The sequence below is a fragment of the Neolamprologus brichardi genome, chromosome 10 (assembly GCF_056152115.1).
Source record: "Neolamprologus brichardi isolate AB-2024 chromosome 10, ASM5615211v1, whole genome shotgun sequence".
In the NCBI taxonomy this organism is placed as follows: Eukaryota; Metazoa; Chordata; class Actinopteri; order Cichliformes; family Cichlidae; genus Neolamprologus; species Neolamprologus brichardi.
The window spans coordinates 2,299,930-2,318,754 of record NC_142113.1 but is presented as its reverse complement, the minus strand read 5'-3'; the positions used below and the strand labels follow the sequence as shown (position 1 = coordinate 2,318,754).

At 41.1% G+C, this 18,825-nt stretch overlaps 1 protein-coding gene across 1 annotated transcript; it reads right to left on the bottom strand.

Annotated features, from left to right (window-relative positions):
* Positions 1-201: 201 nt before the first annotated feature.
* Positions 202-17,345, bottom strand: umodl1 (uromodulin-like 1). Its single transcript, XM_087846758.1, has 16 exons — positions 17,172-17,345; positions 16,708-16,950; positions 16,300-16,458; positions 15,183-15,304; positions 14,874-15,057; positions 14,027-14,167; positions 11,510-11,782; positions 10,465-10,722; positions 8,618-8,730; positions 8,300-8,519; positions 5,072-5,745; positions 4,756-4,916; positions 3,007-3,237; positions 1,492-1,648; positions 1,299-1,383; positions 202-813 (listed from the first exon to the last, which is right to left on the bottom strand). The coding sequence occupies exons 1-16, from the start codon at positions 17,245-17,247 to the stop codon at positions 635-637; spliced, it is 3,276 nt and encodes a 1,091-aa protein (XP_087702884.1). The 5' UTR covers positions 17,248-17,345; the 3' UTR covers positions 202-634.
* Between the last annotated feature and the right edge of the window lie 1,480 nt (positions 17,346-18,825).

The following is an 18,825-nucleotide window of genomic DNA, read 5'->3' as shown; positions in this document are numbered from 1 at the left end:
CTCATATGAGATGTTTTCATTAACCACTGATCTGGGTAAAGGAGAAACTGACAGCACAGACTGTAAATTGTTTGTTTTTTCTGAATGCACCGCCTCACATCGTCCTCTGTAAACGCTCGTGTTTTCTCTGAGTGCAGGAAGCCATCTTGGACTGTTTTTTTTAATGAAGAACTGTGTTAGCAGCACCCCCAAGTGTCTGAGTTCATACAGGACTTGTTTATTGTCTCACCACTTAGAGCACAAATTATGTGTCAGTAAACACAACAGATAACAGACAGCAAAAAATAGCAGCTAACACGATTTAAAGAGGCAGCTATGAACACGTTTGACTATATAATAGGATACAGAGACCAACACCTGCATAGTTATTTGGTATCTGATTCTCTGCAGTCATTAAATATGTCATGCATGAAATATTGATAGTTTCCCTGTATACAACCACTCTATCGTTTGAATATCTTAATTATACAAAGGTGCAGGTGGAATTTAAATTCAAACTGTACATAATAGTTTCATGTACACGATGAAGGGTGAATGGTGCAACAGTGACACATGGTGGCAGCTGTAGTGTAAAAGCAGCGACTAATCTCTTCTAATTGTGTGTCTGCGGGTGCAGCGGCTGTCATTAGGTGTTCTAGGCAAGGTAGGTACATTTCTCCTCTTTGGGTTTGACGTTAAAATTGTAGTGTCCGATGCGGTTCCTCTGGCAGTAGAAGAGGCAGGCGAGGGAGCAGATGAAGAAGAGCGACAAGCAAATTCCCAGAATGGAAAGTCCAACTACATTTAGAGTGCTCAGCTCCTTATCCAAGGGCTCTGCAGGAATATATGAACAGACAAGCAGTATATGATGACAGAAATACCAAAACTTTACTCACTGGCTCTTAAAACAAACGTTTCCAGCTCCCTTACATAAAAATAATGTTTCAAAAAATGTTCCCCTCATGAGTGTGTCATGATAAAAGCAGCCAACCCTTTCCTAGTGATGGCTAGTTAAGAACATGGATAGATGGATAAATGTTTTCCATTAAGCTAGTTGAACTTTCCTCTCCACCGCACTGATAATAGCGACAGCTGCACTACTGCCTTAATTCAACAGCTATAGATGGCCCATTTAAATGCTGAGATGAAGTGAGAGCCAGATTTATAATGGCCACTGAAGATTTAAATAGCTTTTCTACTTTTAAAACGGTCCGTGTTGAGCGGAAGCTGAAGTGTCATTACACTTCCAACTGAAGCACAAAAGAAGCATCCAGGTGAAATCAGCGTTTTCAAAGCAGATACTGTGTAAAAATACACACCTTCATCTGAATGGATCAGAGGCCCAACTGAAGCCAACCTCGTTTCAAGTGCATTTACAGATCGAGCTGTTCTCTGGCGACAGTCCTGCAACAAAACATGAGCCGAGTTTATGTTGCATCAACTGCTTTTAGTCTAAGCAGGGTCAAAGCTGCATGGTTGCATGAAATGTGTTGTGCAGTAGAAAGCACTCACTGGCACGCAGCTATTCGATTCAGTCTGCAGGCAGATCTGAACCTCGCAGTGCACATAGATCACCTTCAGGTTGACAAAGGAGAAGATCTGCACGGACAGACGGGACGTGCTGGAGTTCCCGTTCATCATCACTTTGGTGAATGCATTCAGGGGACAGCTGTGGAGACACAGACAGTGGGGCTGACTGATGAACTTAACTGCACCTGATCAAAAACTATTATTAGAAAGCATCGTGCTAAATATATAGACAGCTGAATAATCTGCTGGTTCTCTTATTATGGCTTTGCAGAAGGCTTTAACACAGATTTAGCTACCGCACTGAGTCATTGTCACTTTTGATGGCACTTTTTTTTTTCTTACATCCTGCTCAAAGATGAATTTCATTTGAATGGAGGGACCTTTAGCTGTGAATCAGAAAATGCCTTCTCGTCAACACTGGTGCATGTGGGAGATTTTGGGGGGTTCAGTAGATGATATCGTGACCACCACATTTTCCATGTCCCTGCCATACATCAAGTACCAGGTGTTTGAAACTGATCACTAGAAAACAAATATTGTAAATATGAAGCTGGAGATTCTAAGTTTGCTCGTAGAAATGGGGAAAAAAGTGATGCGAACAGACACAGTAACAAAACTGGCCCCACTGGCAACTATGCAGCTCATTAATTCATATAATTTAGTTAATTTGTTTCACAAATGCCTCCGCTGACATGTGTTTTGCAGTGAGACAATGGGAGTCAGATTTTCTTGTATCTGAATGGGGCTAGGCTAGCTAGCTTTACCCTTATATGTGCATCAGATTTACGTGGTAACTTACAACATAACCGCAACTTCATCTTAACTGTATGCCTATTTAACCTGACGTGCACCTCCCATAGAACGTAACTACACAATGGCTCAATGCATACTTGAATGTTGTGTTGCAGGGATAAAAGAAGTTTCCATAGACTTCCAGCAGAAGTCTAAATCAAGCTTTATGCTAAGCTAAGCTAAGCTAAGCTCCTGCTGACTGTAGCTTTAGACAGAAACTAACAAAATGAGCGACACAATAAGAAACCTTGTCTTGTTCTGTCTTACAAATTTCATTTTAACGTTTGACTTTGTAATGATAACAGAATGGAAGGGCCTGGTTTCAGGAAGAAGTGTTTTTTATGTGTCACCCCACAGAAGCTGGTCACGTTTGCATCTTGTTTTAAAAAGTGTGAAGCCCCAAGTTAATCATATGCTGACTAATGAAGCTACCTTTCTATCATTTCTATCATCCAGAACAAGTTTTCCTATCAACTTAAAACCACAGATGTTTATTTGTTGAGACAGAAACTGTCAGGAACTTAATTTGTAGAGTTTTGACTTTTTAAATGACACATTTTTATATAACGTGTGTTACCAATGCATACGTTGGCCAAGTCAACCCCATCTGAGATCTTAACTCCAGATTACAGTTGTCTGAGTTAACAATAATCATAGTGGTAACAGTATGAGTAAGCTAAATAAAGCTGTAGCTGGGAAACAGACCTTTTCTCCAGGAAGACACGGCTGTAGGCGTCTATGGGGTTTGGGGTGGGAGTGCACCAGCACTTGCTGATGACTACTTTAATGTGATCTGAAGAGGTGTTGAGTCTGACCTCCACTACCACGGGCTGCTCACGGGACAGGCTGTAGTTGTAAGGCAGAGGCACTGCACCGTCCAACAGATGCACGCTCACCTGGAATGACCCCGATCCTGTGATTTTAATTAAGTCATACCTGGATATGGATGGGAATGAATTGTAGGTATAATGAATACAATATAAACTATACAAAATATTAAAAATGAAATATTTATCAGTTTATGCTACTAATGCACAATATAACTGCATTCAGTGAAAATGGAACATGAGAGTTTAAGTGAAGTAAATAAGCTAAACACCAATCAGAGTTATGCTCAATAGGATTTTAGGAATGACTATAGCCTGTGGTGTAACACTGATGAGTGCTGAGCAGCTTTCAGCCTCAATTAAGTCCATTTATATAACTAAATGGGAGCTCTACAGTATCAGCCTCTATCTTGGGATTCATTCTTGTTTAAACCTTCATGAGAGTAACGTATTCTGAATACTTTGGATTACTTAATATATTATCATGCTGTTTACAACTACATGAATGTACTATTGCTGTGATTTATTACTGTTACTGAAGGTCCGCGGCTCCGAACCGTAGTAAAGGGACCTCTGACTAATACGGTGGGTTCTGGGTCGGCTGGTAGCCGAAAACTAGCTTTACTTTGTTGTCTGGGTCAACTTTGCTAGCAAGAGACAGAGAGAGGCGTTGAAAGGCTGCTCCAACGGAACTTATTGTTTCGGAACACGGTGTACAGTCGAGTCTTAATAGCTTACTTACAGCTGGGCTCGTCAGGCTCTCTTCTTGGCTGCAGTGGTTATTATTATATTTACATGCTTCCAGCTCCCGTTTCTGCTCGACGACAGCTCGTACTTTTCCTTTTTCTCCCTCCCTCGCTCACAGACACATAACGTGTATGGCAGTCCATTCTCCCTGCAGCACGGACTACACTGCCCATGATGCTACATTCTTTAGAGCTATACCGGTAGCATTTTGCCTGTTAGCTTAGCACAACAACAACAGGCGGGAAACACGCAGAGAGAGAGCGTCACCCTGTAACCATGGCAACCGTAACGCTGCCGCCTAGAACAACAGAACGTAGCTGTCAAACAAAACCCAAACAGTCCTGACCCGCCACAACATGAAACAGGGAAGTACCCCCGTGTAATCCATTTATTTCAACAAAGTAACTGTATTCTAAATACCACCTTTTTAAACGGTAACTGTAACGGAATACAGTTACTCATATTTTGTATTTTAAATACGTAACGGCGGTACATGTATTCCGTTACTCCCCAACACTGCATACCAATGACAGCTGTTCATGAAACAGGCTCCTGAATATACTAACAAAGAATTTATCCCAGTCTGTTGTTGCTTATTACTGTAAGCTAATAAAGGCTGCTCGTGAAACTGCTGTGTAAATACAGCAGCAGCAATCAAATCCCCGCCGCGCTGATATTCTAAACAGCAACACTGCCTCTGATATTGCTCCAGTATGTACTTTTTGAATGTGTCAATATTCTGTTCTGGAGAAGTAGTTGTTTATCTGTCTATGCTGTTTCCTCTTGAGGCATTTGTCAGCTGTGTCAGTCATCAAGGGGTTACTGATTTGAAAAATAATAAAATATAATGAGTATTCGTGACAGTACTCATGCCACTTACCCCATGGGGCTAAGGTCTGCAGAAATAAGCATGCTCTTCATGTAGGTACACATGATTGGGACTTCCAGCTGTTTTCTGGGCACCTCTGTCGCTCCCGTTGGTGAAGTGTATGGATGCATAGTGTTAAACAGGTTTACAGAGGCTATGTAGTGGGTTTCATTCTGAAACACCCAAACAGCAGAAAGAGCAGAGTGTTGCTTTTCATACTTTTTTATACTTCGTACTTAGCTGAAGAAGACAACGGCAAGCTAGTATACAAAAAACAAGAGCACAGGGGATTCAGGAGGTTTCCCAAATGCAGAGGAGAAAAACTTACATGCACAAGTTTAGTGTCGCACTCATTCCAGGCCACGGTCAGCTCCACGTGCGTGTCATTGCCGCCATTGATGCCACAGCCCACCGTGCCCAAGTAAAGTGCACTCTCCTGGATCATGGAGCTCAGAAGAAAATTCTTAGTGACAGTCACAGTGATGGCCGCAAGTCTGCAATGGACTGAGAGCGCTTCTTGGATAGAGTCGTAGGTGGCAGATCCCAGAGCGGTGGTACTTTTTGTTGAGCTGGTAGCAGTTGTTGTGGCAATTGTAGAGGCGGGAATGGCTGTTAGGGAAGTACTGGTTGTCGGGGTAGTGATGGTGGAAGCTTGAGCAACAGTTGAGATTGTTGATATACTGTCTGTGGTTATTTCTGGAGGAGTAGTTAAAGTGGTTACAGCTGGCTCAGTGGGTGTTATTCCTGTTGTCAGGGGCGGTGCTGCCGTTTCTAAGGTTGTAGGTGCTGCACGAGACAATGCTCGCTGGTTACAAAGATATTCTGTTTTACATGTAATGTGTATAAATGAGTTTTTACAGCTACCTCGGCAGACCCGTCCAGGTCTCTCTGGGTCGTTGTCAGTAAACCCGAGCAGGCAAACACATGAATAGGAGCCCCAGGTGTTATTACATGTGGCCGACTGGGAACAATCATTCTCCCCCGAAGCACATTCATTAAAATCTACAGACACAGAAATAAAAAATGGAGTCAGGTATTATGTTATTGGCTGATTATTTCGATGTTACTTTAATTACTTTGAATGTTGCTTTTGAGACACAAAAAGGTTTTGTTAATACTTTTAGTGCACTCAGGTCTTTTGAATGGTATGCACTAAAAAACATTTTGCAGTTAGAACATTATGACTTTGTGCATCATTTGTGTTGTATTTCCATAAAGCTGAGAAAATTAACATGAGGCAACAGCGACCGAGAAATATTGCCTTTTAAGTCAAAGCGTCAGTCGACATCCAGAATTTCTGGATTCCACAACGCAGCTTCGTAGTTATTCGAACATATTGTGCCAAGAGAGAAAGTATGTGGAGCGCATGTGTCTGAAGCAAGACTGCAGAGAATCGGCAAACGTACAATAAAAACACAACACGTTCTGAAACGCTGACTCAGTCAGTTCAGTTAACACGTGAACAGGATATTTCTGGTATATGTTAGGATGCCTGGGTCGTTGACCCAGGGTTTTTGAGTTTATTATATTATTTATAATTTCTAGTCTTTGGTTTCTTTGTTAGAGTTCTGTCTTTTGGTTTATGTCTCTGTGTAATCCTTAGTTGCTGTCTCCCCTGTCGGCTATATCCCCGTGTCCAGTCAGTGTCCGTGTCTGCCCTGGTCCCACGTCTCCGTTCCCTCTGTAGTGCCTGTCTGTGAGTCTGTGTCTGTAAGTTCAGTCTGTGTTATGTTTCCTGTTTTACTTTGAAAGTCTATGTCTCATGTAAATGCGTCTGGTTGTGCTTCCTTTGTCTCGTTAGGCCTGATTTGCCCCAGCTGTGTTTCACTCCTGTTACTCATTCCCTGATTGCTCCCTCTGTGTATTTAAGCCTTGTGTTTCTCTGTGTCCGTGTCGCGATCTACCCTCATTCATGCTGTGTCGCACGCACGCACGCACGCACGCACGCACGCACGCACGCACGCACGCACGCACGCACGCACGCACGCACGCACGCACGCACGCACGCACGCACGCACGCACGCACGCACGCACGCAGGGTCCTTTTCCTGCCTTCACACAGTCGGTACATGACAGAATAGTTTTAGTTTGTTTCAGTGAGTTTTTTTTTTCTTTCAGGTCCATAAAATAATTTCAGTCATTTAATTATTTATTTATTTTCAAAAATCTAGATTTTAGTTTAGTTAAATGATTTCTTCATGTTGAGCTTCAGTTTTAGTTAAGTTTGGTTCACATTAACAGACATGAAAACTGCAGCTGCCTTTCACTCGTTAATGGACATCCCAGAACAATAAAACAATAAAATAACTTCTGGCTATATTTTAATCAAAAGCTACCAAGAAAACTGTTTGGTACAAAGACTGTTAAAGGCTGCTGCAGGTTGATTAAGGCCCTGTTTCTACTTCTCACCTTAGCCTATACTGCAACTTCTCATGCACGTCTCCAGAGATGTAATCTCCTATAGTCGTCTGTGTTGCAGTTCATTCATTCATTTATTCCAACCACACTCCGTACGTATGTGTGCATGAGCTGTAGCACAGCCAATCAAATTAACCAGATTTTTTTTAAGAAGAAAAAAAAAACGCTCAAAAATGCTGCAAGGAGTTATTTTTTTCAGGTACATAAACTATGAAGTAGTCAACAAAAAAACAAAATACAATATGCAAAACATGCAAGAAGAGAATTACAGACAGAGATGGAAACACTTCCAACTTTGTCCGACAGCTGAAGTTGCATAAAGAACTGTAGGTGGTGCTTCTCTTTTGCTACGATGAGATAGCTGACTTCATCTAACTTTGTGATGTCAACTAACTTTAATGTGTATGACATTTTTGTCATGCTATTTTAAAGCCGGTCCTACAAGCGCATCCAAGAATAACATGCAGCTTATCTCAGAACTGTCGGTGAAAATTATTCTTGGAGCGAAGTTTATTTGAGCTGCATTTTATAGAGGTGCAATTTCACAATTTGTGTATATTTTCTAAGTTCACTATTTCGTCATGTGTTGAGAAAAACACATATTTAAAAATCACATGGTCTAACATTTACATTTAGCATAACTGCAACATTCTTTTTTTCTTCTTTTTTAAAGACTCGAAAGGATTCGAAATTCAAAGTTTCAGACTTGTGACTTTACTCGGACTTTTAAACCAGTGACTTGAGACTCGACTCTGACTTGCCTGACATTACTTGAGACTTGACTTGTGACTTGAGAATAAAGACTTGAGACTTACTTGAAACTTGCAAAACAATGACTTGGTCCCACGTCTGGTCAAATGCACAAACACAATATATCTATTTTATGAAGATTTATGAAAATGTTAATATGTGGTTTCTACCATCATGGCCCCGTTTATATATTGGGTCAACTCCAGTGCCTTCTTTCTTTCCTGTGCTGTGATTTCAGTAAAAATAAAACATTTGCTAACACCGTGAGTAAGTCTTTGACGCTAATTTGCTATAACGTCAAACTCAGCACTCCCTCTTTGAAGCATTTTCCCAGCAGTGTACCACTAACAGCCCACAGCATTAGAATAAGCAATATAAAGACACATACCATTTAGACTGGTGCTGTTTTGATCTACTGTGTATGTCGAGCTGTTCGTCAGGGACTGCAGAACCGCTGTGGACACATTGCTTATGTCCAGGCTTTGACTCGGGATAAACACTATGGTGAAGTTGACCATCACGCTCCCCGGGAAAAAGTTTCTGATCTCGATCCTGACTCGGCCTGAATCCACCATGGCTTTCACCTCTGGAGACAGAGACTGGTAGATCTGGTTGGTGACACAGGAAACAGGCTCAGAGTGCAAAGTTTGTGGAACTTATTTAAAATATTTTCATTTGCACATCACTTTAGTCACTGGATACTTACCTCTTCTGTTATACTCTCACTGAGGGTTTTGTAGGCCTGACTGCTGGTGTTCTGGAGGTCAGCTGTGAACTTTATGTTGGTAAGTCGTGTTGTGGCATCGAGAGTCTGAGCGTCTACAAAGAAAACCTTCATTATGCACAACAACCACATTTACCGCGAATAAATGTCGACCATCCTGTTGGCCTTTTGATAAAACACTGATTCTTTTCTTCATCACGCATTAGTCATTAAAGACTCCTCACTCCCTCAGGGTGGTAACTGTGGCTTTTTTTCAGAAATCTGGGTCAGTCACTTTCTTCACTTGTGGCTCAGACAAAAAAACATTTCCAGTATTCTTGTTGTTCTTTTTCTGAAAATACTTCCACAGAGGAGAAATAAAGATTTGACCTATATTTTGACTTCTGAGGGGAAAGTAATGCATTTCTGTGTGTCTAGATTCTCAGTCATGCAGGTAACAGGAGTCTTAAAAGCTCGGAAAAAAGGCAGCTGAGCTTCTTTAAGCTGTGACACCGTTTGGCTTCACATCCAAGAGGCTTCCTACCTGTTGTTGTTAGAACTGAAGAAGCGTCTTGGATGTGACGCCGAACAGCTTCACCAACTTAAACAACTCCAGTTTCTTCTGTTTTCACTTTTCTCTTATGACAGTAACACATTTTATCATTTCTTCTTCTAATAATAACCATGCAGATATCCAAAAAACAGTGTTAAGTGTTATAATAATGTTATAGGTTACATATTGTCACAGCAATATAACATTTCTATAATATCTGTATTGTTCTTTGTATGCTGCTGCTAAATGTCCATCTTTGCACATTCGCAGACTCTCCCATTGGTTGATCTTTATCTATAAATCTCTGCTAGGGCTGGTTCCATCTTATTTATGTGTTTATATGTGTAAAAACCACAACCAATAAAGCCTCGTTTACACAAAATCATACAATTGATTGTCCCAAAAATCAGAACAGAATTGGGGAAAAAGGCTTTTAAATACGCTGCCCCTGCTTCCTGGAATAATCTGCAGAAGGAACTGAAATTATCAGAATTGGTTACCTCGGGAGAGTTTAAGTCTGTCTTAAAGGAACGAGAGAATAACTCTTTTACTCAGTGTGATTGTTTTTAACGTACTCTTAATTTGATTTGTTATTGTATATTTTACACATGTTGGTATGGGATATTGTATTTGTTTTAAATGTTATATACCTATGTGGTATGTGACTTTTGTTGCCATGATGCCAGGTCTCTCTTGGAAATGAGATTTTTAATCTCAATGAGATTTTTTACCTGGATAAATAAAGGATTAATAAAAATATTGCTGGGAGCAAAGAACAACAAGTGGAGGTGGAAATGAAAGCCTCTGGTGGAAAATATCACTGTTTCCTGAGAAGTGTGTGTCTCCATGCAGAAACACACACAGAAAGAAAAACGACAAAAAGTGTTTTTCAGCATTTTTAGTCAATTAGTCAGTTTCGTTCTTCTGGTTCAGGCAAAAATATAATAAATAAATACAAATGAATAAAAAATATTTATGAAATTTTTTTAATTTTTTTTAAATTAAAATTTAAAAAAAAATTTTGCATCAATTTGTTCCCAACAAAATAAAAAGTTCAGCCTGAATATTTCGTACATCAAGATCCAATGTGACATGTAAGTGTTTCCTTACTTTTTTAAAAGCACCATCACAATCTAGCCATGCATAACAACAATATGACTGCATAACAAACAGTTATAAATAAAGGTAAAGCTGTACTGAAGGTTACTGGAGCTGTCACACAGATTGGTAGCTCTCGAATACTTTGAACATATACATCAAAATATGAAAGTCAATGTAACAACATCCAAATACTTACAGGTTTTTACTGAGATGTGAAGAGGGGCTCCTCGTTTTCTGCAGGCACGAGGTGTGACGGTAACATTGTAGAGCAGTCCAGGCTTCAGTCCGCTCACCTCTATCGTGGTATCGCTGATTTTCTGAGTCTGAATGACCTCTGACCCTTTTCTTAGAACAACCAGGTAAGTCTGTTTTGTCTCAGCATGATTGGACCAGCAGACAGTGAAGGACGTTCCAGTAACATTAGCGGACCGTAAGCTGCCGATGCTGGGGGGAGCTGAGGGAGGGGACAGATGTGTCATTAATCTGAATCTGCTTTCTTGCCGGTTGTTGCGTGGAAATATGCCACTCCCACGTCTGTGCGGTTTGTCTTAGGGAATAGCATCCAGCCTAGTTTTGCACAGTGACTGGAAACAAACACCACAGCTAGTCTAAGCCTGTCTAAAGTAACAAAAAAGAACGGCTTAAAAATGCATTATTTTACTTTTTACATCCTGTCAGTTTAATCCTACACCATTTTAGGCCATTTCAGTCTGTGCAAGCCAGATCCAGAAACCTTCACACAAAGGAACATTAAAATATTATCTCATTTTGAATTTGATGGCAGCAAAATATCTCTAAAATGCTGTTACACCTGCAACAAAGGATTCCAAGAATCCAAAGAAATTATGAAATTTCTGTGTGCAAAGGACAAATATTGGATGCCACCAGGCAGCACTGCATTAAAACCATAAATCTGGCAAGGAAGTCGCTGCATGGGCTCAGGAACACTTCCAGAAATCACAGTTTGCTGTGCGATCACAAATGGAGGTTAAACTTCAAATATACCAGGAAGATGCGAACGTCGTGTGAACATGATAAAAATGCACAGAACAAACGTAAAAAGTAAATACTCGAGTAAAAATAGCTGAAAAGAACTTTACAGGTATGAGAATAACAATTTAAGACTCCTCCAAAGAGGATGAGCTTCAGTGTAAATGATGTAAAACTATAAATAAATGCTTGTTAAACCCAAATAGCCCTCTCTATCCCTAAACTTTAGATAAAAACAGAATATTTCTCACAGCATGTTGTCGCTGGTAGAGCTGACTCCACGGCTGTATTCATTTGGCTGTGAGATGCAGAACTCGTCCACAGCGAAGCTTGTGATGAATTCCAAGAGACAGAGGTCATATTACTCGGAGCGGCAGTCATGCTGATCTCGGTGGATGTGAAGAAACCTGTTGTGTTGTATCCAGGAGGGCCTTGTGTGCGATTGGAAGCAGGGGGATAGGTTGTGTTCATCAATGCAGGGCTGGTCAGGGTGGGCTCAGCAGTGGGCCACACTCCAGTGTCAGCTGGGAGCAAAGAACAACAAGTGGACTCTAAGTTTCTGGTGTAAATACCACTGTGTGACTCACATCACAGACGTGTCGTAATTAGAAACAACATGTAGTGTTTCCACTTTAAAAGAGCAAAAAAATTAAGTAGGTAAGTAGAGTCAGGGATCAAAAATAGACTTTTACTCTAAACTGTCTTTACATTGATTGATGACTTGGGTTAATAAACAGCATCTTTGTAAGAACCATCTCAAGCTTTCCAGTATGAAGACCTGACTCCGCCCTCCTCCACTCATCATGGTGAACAGTTTACATGTTGTTAGTCACACAGCCAACAGAGGTCACTTTAGAAACGGTGTCTTTACAAAGCAGTGATAGTAGATCATTGTGGATCATTTATGAGGAAGGACCATCTTCACAAAATATGACAAATGTGGCAACTTTGCTGTGAGCCAGCTAAGCCTTTAAAACTAACCACAACTTCCTCGTTCGAGTGGGTTTGTCTGACTTGAAGAACAACTCTGACACATATTATTGTGCAGCCGTTTCAGATTAAGGAGGCAGTCTGTTAACCACAGCTTTGTTCCAAAACAAGCCTCCATGTGTGCCTTAATGTTTTCACACAGCTGTCAGTAGGTTTTTCTGCTTTTAACAAGAAAACTATCTTTTGAGACTTGTTTTCTTTTTTCTTGTTTGATATTTTACCCAAAAAAGGCCGATGGTGGGCGGACTATTAAAATCTGAGTAAAACTGAGAGAAATCTTCACTTGTTCTCACTCAGCTTCCACCTCCAGGTCTACAGGTCGGTTATTCTAATAGGGATGTTGTAAATTTACTCCACCTAGCAAACATCAATACATTAGCATTAGAATAACTTGTGCATAAACTTTAACCCCCCCAAAAAGCTCTTTGATCAGTCTAACTGTAATCTTGTCCGTTTCTATTTGGGGCTTTCTGATGGGGAAATCCCTCTCGTCACTTCTAAAGTGACTGAATCTAAACTATAGTATTTGTCTGAGATGCTGCACATACGAGTAGAAAAGTAAGGGCTCTGGGCTTTGAGGATCAATCAATCAATCAAAATTTATTTATATAGCACATTTAAAAACAACAGTTTTGATCAAAGTGCTTCACAAATAAAAAAAAATAAAAAATAAATAAAATAAGACAAATACAACGCAAGACGAGACAAACATAGAAACCAACCAAATGATAATCAAACTATCTTACATCAAAGCCAGAGTAAAAAGATGGGTCTTTAAACGAGATTTAAAAGACTGAACAGTCTCAGAAGAGCGAATGGCAATGGGGAGGTTGTTCCACAGTCTAGGAGCTACAATAGCAAAGGTCACCTCTGGTTTTCAACCTAGACTTAGGTTGCATTAAGAGCATCTGGTTAGAACAGGGGTGGGCAATTTCAGTCCACGAGGGCCAGTGTCCCTGCAGGTTTTAGATGTGTCCTCGAACCAACACAGCTGATTTAAATGGCTAAATTAGCTCCTCAACATGTCCTGAAGTTCTCCAGAGGCCTGGTAACGAACTAATCATGTGATTCAGGTGTGTTGACCCAAGGTGAGATCTAAAACCTGCAGGGACACCGGCCCTCGTGGACTGAGATTGCCCACCCCTGGGTTAGAAGATCTTAGTGCTTTTATAGGATTATACAAATGAAGAAGTTCTGTTAAATAGCTAGGGGCAGTGTTGTTTAAGATTTTATAGGTGAATAAAAGAATTTTAAAATCAATGCAAAATTTCATTTGTAACTTGGCTAAAACTGGAGTCATGTGGTCATGCATTCTGACACCCGGTAAAAGACGTGCAGCAGCGTTCTGTACTAATTGCAACCAGTGAAGAGAGGAGTGGGGGAGGCCTAAATAGAGGGAGTTACAATAGTCAAGTCTAGAGGTAATGAATGCATGAATAAGCTTTTCAAGGTCCTTGGGGGAGAGGAAAGGCTTAGCTTTAGAAATTTGAGGATAGGGTAACTGGAAGCACTTGAGAAAAAGAACACTTTCAAACTATGCTATATTTAGCAATATGATTGCTTTCTCTGTGTACATATGTTGTGCACGTGTAAGTTAAGTGTGAGCTAGTTTCTGAAAAACCTAAATAAATTGCACAAATTGGTGCGCATAGCAAAAATGGAGCAAATACAAAGTCATGTGCAAATAAACATTTTAATTATCTGGCAATTATCTCACAGTCCAGACTTTAAAGGGTTACGTCTGCACTGCAAACACACACACAAGTGTGCGGTCGAACCTGCACAGTGGGCTCCAGGGTTGCTCGGGTCAACATCAATGTAACCGTGGTGGCAGACGCACTCATAAGAACCCACTGTGTTGTTGCAGTCGGCCCTAAGCGAGCACTGACGAAGAGCAGAGTGTGCACACTCGTCTACGTCTGCAGTGAAAATGCAGACATATGGAGGAGTTAAACGGCAATTATAATTACACATACATAAAAGCTGTTTAGTTACAGTTGTGTTTGCATGAGTTGTAACAAATGTGTTTCTGAAAATAAATCAATCGTTTATAGTGGAAGCTGTTTAGAAATCTCCACGTCTGTTCGGGATCCTGGAAAAATCACTGGACCTTGAAATGCATCATGCAAGTCGAGACTGGATTCGCTTATCTCGCTCACATCTTTCATTTCAAGGCTTGAAAATTCACATGTGTCTAAAAATAAATCGCTTTCAGCGCAGAAAAAGGGAAATGAATTATCTCTGAGAAAACGCCAGCTTGACGTGCGCGCACGATGGCGAGCCATGTTTTGTGGGAATGTAGCAAGCATGACTGATTTATGATAAATATCTGAGTGTGGGTGTGTGTTTCGTGTGTTCACGCACGTGTGTTTGTCTCTGTGTGTGCGTGTGCGATCGCTCTGGTGTTATTTTCCGCTGTTGCAGGAAACATCCCACAGATGACTGTCACTCAAACAGAAGTAGTGGGAGAAGGAAACTGTGGTGCGACTGAGTCATTCTTTCCTGAACGCCGTGTTCTTTGCACATGAATCATTCTCAAAACTCTACAAGAATGTCATCTCTCTAAAGAAAAAAAGCCCCGAGTTGCTTCGCGGAGAGGTCAAAACTGCCACAGTGCCTCCTCACCTCGCACTGTTATTGAAGACACTTCCTCTATGCGTTCGAGAAGACGATGCAGCTTCGATGTGACGTTGTGCAACGAGAGAGTGAAGTTGCACTCAATCAGCAGAGAGGTGGCAGTTCTGTAGGGATGCACAGGCCACGTGCTGAGATAATAGACAGAAACATCAGACTGCAGAGCTCCAGTCACCTGATGATGACACAGACGAACATATTTCCATAAAAAAGCGACCATCAAGGAACGTGCTTATGTTGGAAGTCTAGTCTGATTATAAATGTCTGGAAGAAGTTTGACCATAGACGCTGTTGTGTTACCATTGCTTGCAGCAGCCTCGTGTGATTCAGAAGCCCTTCATTCGTGGACATCAGTTGCTGGTAGTCTGTCTTCACTGTCACTGTTGCATTCAAACGGTTTCCTCCATCCTCAGAGTGATTTGCTGAGATTAACATGATGCAATATAAAGATCAGTGTCGACAGATTTCTCCCTGCTGAAGAGAAACACCTACAGGCTCACATAAGAGCTTGGTTAAAAAAAGAAAATCAGCTGATTTATTTCAATCGCTAAATGAAAAACAGGCTGAAGCTGTCTATATTCGACTCAGCAGTTATTCCTTTCATATTTTCTTCAGCAGGAAAGGGATCCAGTGAAAATTGCACACCCACTGTGGGGTTTGTGGATTACCCCAAGTCACTAAGATTAGTTTGTAAAAGAATTTGGTGGCACTGTAATTTTACAAGAAGACACGTACGAACACCAGAAGCAATGAAACACACCGTTGTCAAGACAACATGTTCTTTTTATTTTTTTGTGCGTCTGTTTTTTGCTGCACACTTTGTCTGCATCGGCTGAACGTGACACAGAACATATGAGCGTGTTTTTGTTTGAGCAGATCTGCTAACACTTTCAGTTTCTGTAACTTTTTACTGTTGCTGTAAGAAAACCGATGGATTTTTTTCCTTTGCTTTATTTGACGTGGCGCGGTGGTTAGCACTGATGCCTCACAGCAAGAAAGTCCTGAGTTTAATCCCACCAACAGTGAGGAGTTTGCATGTTTTCCCCGTGTTTGCATGCATTTAGTGTAGCCCTCGCCCTTCGGGGGGATCTGCCCTCTCTGAGTGCTCATTTTTGAAATTTTACGAAATACCAAGGAAAATGACACATCAACAGAGCGGCCACATCAGCACCAAGATGGCAGCAGTAAAGCTGCACTAACAGATAGAAACAGTTTGTCATGTTTAGCTGATGTACCGTAGATGCTGGGCAATAGAAGTTTAGCAAAAACGGCAAATTTCAGTTTAATGCCTCAGTGAGTCGCTCATTACGCTTTAGCTCTATTCTAAAACTGTCTATGCTTAAACAAAGCACAGTAAGATGCATGGTGAACATTCACTTTAAATGCAACGTGGATGCAAAATCACATATATACTAACTTGCTGGATCACTGCAGGAAGAGCGGTGAGATCTCTGGCAGCATTTTTGCCAGCCTGGACAGTCTATATCCAAGTCACACTCCTCAGAACTGGGATGCAATCCATCTGCAGTTGGACAGGATCCTGGCTTGGAGCTAAACTCACCACTCCTGTTTACAGCTTCATTCAAAGGAAATAACATGTTGCAGGCCATATATTAGCAGTGAGATATTTGTAGCATTGCAGTTTCAGCGCTTCCATCTGGTGTCTTGCACACAGCACCACACACTTAAAGGTCACGCTGACTGCCTGGCTAGAGACAGTGTGTGTGGTGCATAATCAGATTTTGCAGACACAAAGAGTCTTCTACAGTCTAAGAACAAAACAATGTGTGCTTTTCTTTAATCCTGATCAGTGTAGTATACTCACGCAGGGCACAGTAACGACCAACTTGCACATAGCCAGAGCAGCATCCCATCACCTGCTCCGTCACCAGCTTGTACTCAGTCTGATGGATCATCCTGTACATTGTGACATTACAAGTCTTCCAGAGGAGCCAACCGCCACAAGGCTTTGACACTGAATAGGGAACCTTGTGCACCACCAGGAAACTCACAATCTTTGTTTCGTTATGAGTGCACAGGTGGTAGCCAGACAGACACAGGCTATTTCCTGAAAATAAAATAGATCTTTTTGATATCAGATGTTTCCACTGGTATCTTGTACACTGCTGCAAAATAACATTTTGAGTCACTCTAATAAACCGCTCCTATATGTTAATGTGCTCGGAAAGTTTTGAATGAAATGTGAAGGCTTTAATCGAAATAAATGTCACATTCTGTTTTGTTAAAACATCTGTGTAGAGTAAATCTGTCGTCGGCATCGTGGCCTACCTTCATCCACAGTGTCCTGTCCCCTACAGAGAGCCAGCAGGGCCACAGCCACCCCAAACGAGAGCATCCAACTCATTTTCACATCAGAATCTCACCCGTGTATTTAAGCACCACATTTTACCTCCATATTTCACTTTGAAATGATAGCAGCGCACTGTTCAGGGTGTAGTCAAAGACCAAGTCCTCTGCGGCTATCTTTCCCCTCCCCTTAATGACCCGACGGTCCCAAGTGTACCACGAAATTACAGCATCCAACAGGTAAGTATTATATAAATTTAGATATTTGCAGTTACCATTTTATTAATTTACTAAAAGTATATTAATTTTGGAAAGAGGTTCATGTTTTTTTAAATTGCTGTCAGCGAAACAACCTGGATAATCAGCATAAACACGACAAAGTCTTTGCTTTTCATGCAACCTGTGAGAGGAAGTGCATGCTTTTATTTTTGTCACATAAATGCATTATGGATTTGCCTATTCTTTGGCTGTGTCATTGTAAGTAAACATGTTTATGAGGCCAAGGAGAATTATGGGCTGGGAGGAGTCAGAGTCCCTAATGGCTTGGTTTCCACTCAGGTAACCATGGCAGTGCTTGCTATGATGCCGGCATTAACAACCAACCATCTTAGCTATTAAAATCAAGTAAGGAGGAGTGAGAACTTCCCTGCCATTTCCCCACATGTCTTCATTCTGCTAATATCAAAAAGCAACAGGATGCTTTGGCTGTCAAAGACATATTCTAAAAAAAGGCTCAAATCCTGCTAAAATTCTACAAGCCTTTTGGCATGCCTTTAATTCTTCGCAAAAGTACCCGTTCAAATAACGGTGCTCCATTAATAGTAATGAGGTGTGAAAATGAACCTGATTAAACGTAATTCAGTGATTAAGCAGTAATGAGTGGGCTTATGGATGTGAATGCGAGGCAGTGAAGGGTTTTTCAGTTGGGTTATCAGAGGTCACCAAACATAAATATATGCTTTGCATACGCATGCTTTCGTGTTTTGTTGAGCCTAAAGATAATTGGGAGTGGCGCTGTCTTTTCACCATCACTGCTGTCCTCGATTAAGTGAGATGAGACTGTTGCCAGGTACTGTAGCAGATGAGGCTTTCCGGGAAAAGGCCTTTAAGCAAAATAGGCATGGTGACAAATCCCCACTGGATGGAAGTGATGACACAAATACACTGCTGTGCTGCAGTGACTTCTTTTGTAGTCATGGATATAATTAGTTTCACTGGGGCTAGATGGGCATCAAAGTAGTGTCTTCTGTAGCATTGGTAACATTTAAGTCATCTTTAAAATAATCAGACCAAAACTATAAAAGATAAGAAAGAAACAAAAATAAGGAGAGCACTTACTTCCTACTTGGTGTTAAAAGTTTCCACACTTGGTCAGGTTTACTGTAACACATGTGACTGCACACAAGCAGAACAACCCCAGCAGCAAACTCAGTGTACCTCAAAGTGTGCAACTAAAGTGTGCAGTGAATTACAATGTGCAGGAAAATGCTAGTTAGCCTTCACCGACTTTCACTAAATCTTGTTTTAAAAAAAGATCAAACGAAAAATATGACATATCCCTTTAAATTAGCCTCAGTTTCGAGTCTTCCGTTTGCGCCGCCCCTTGCTCTTTGACCAGCCTATCAGTGCACGGTGC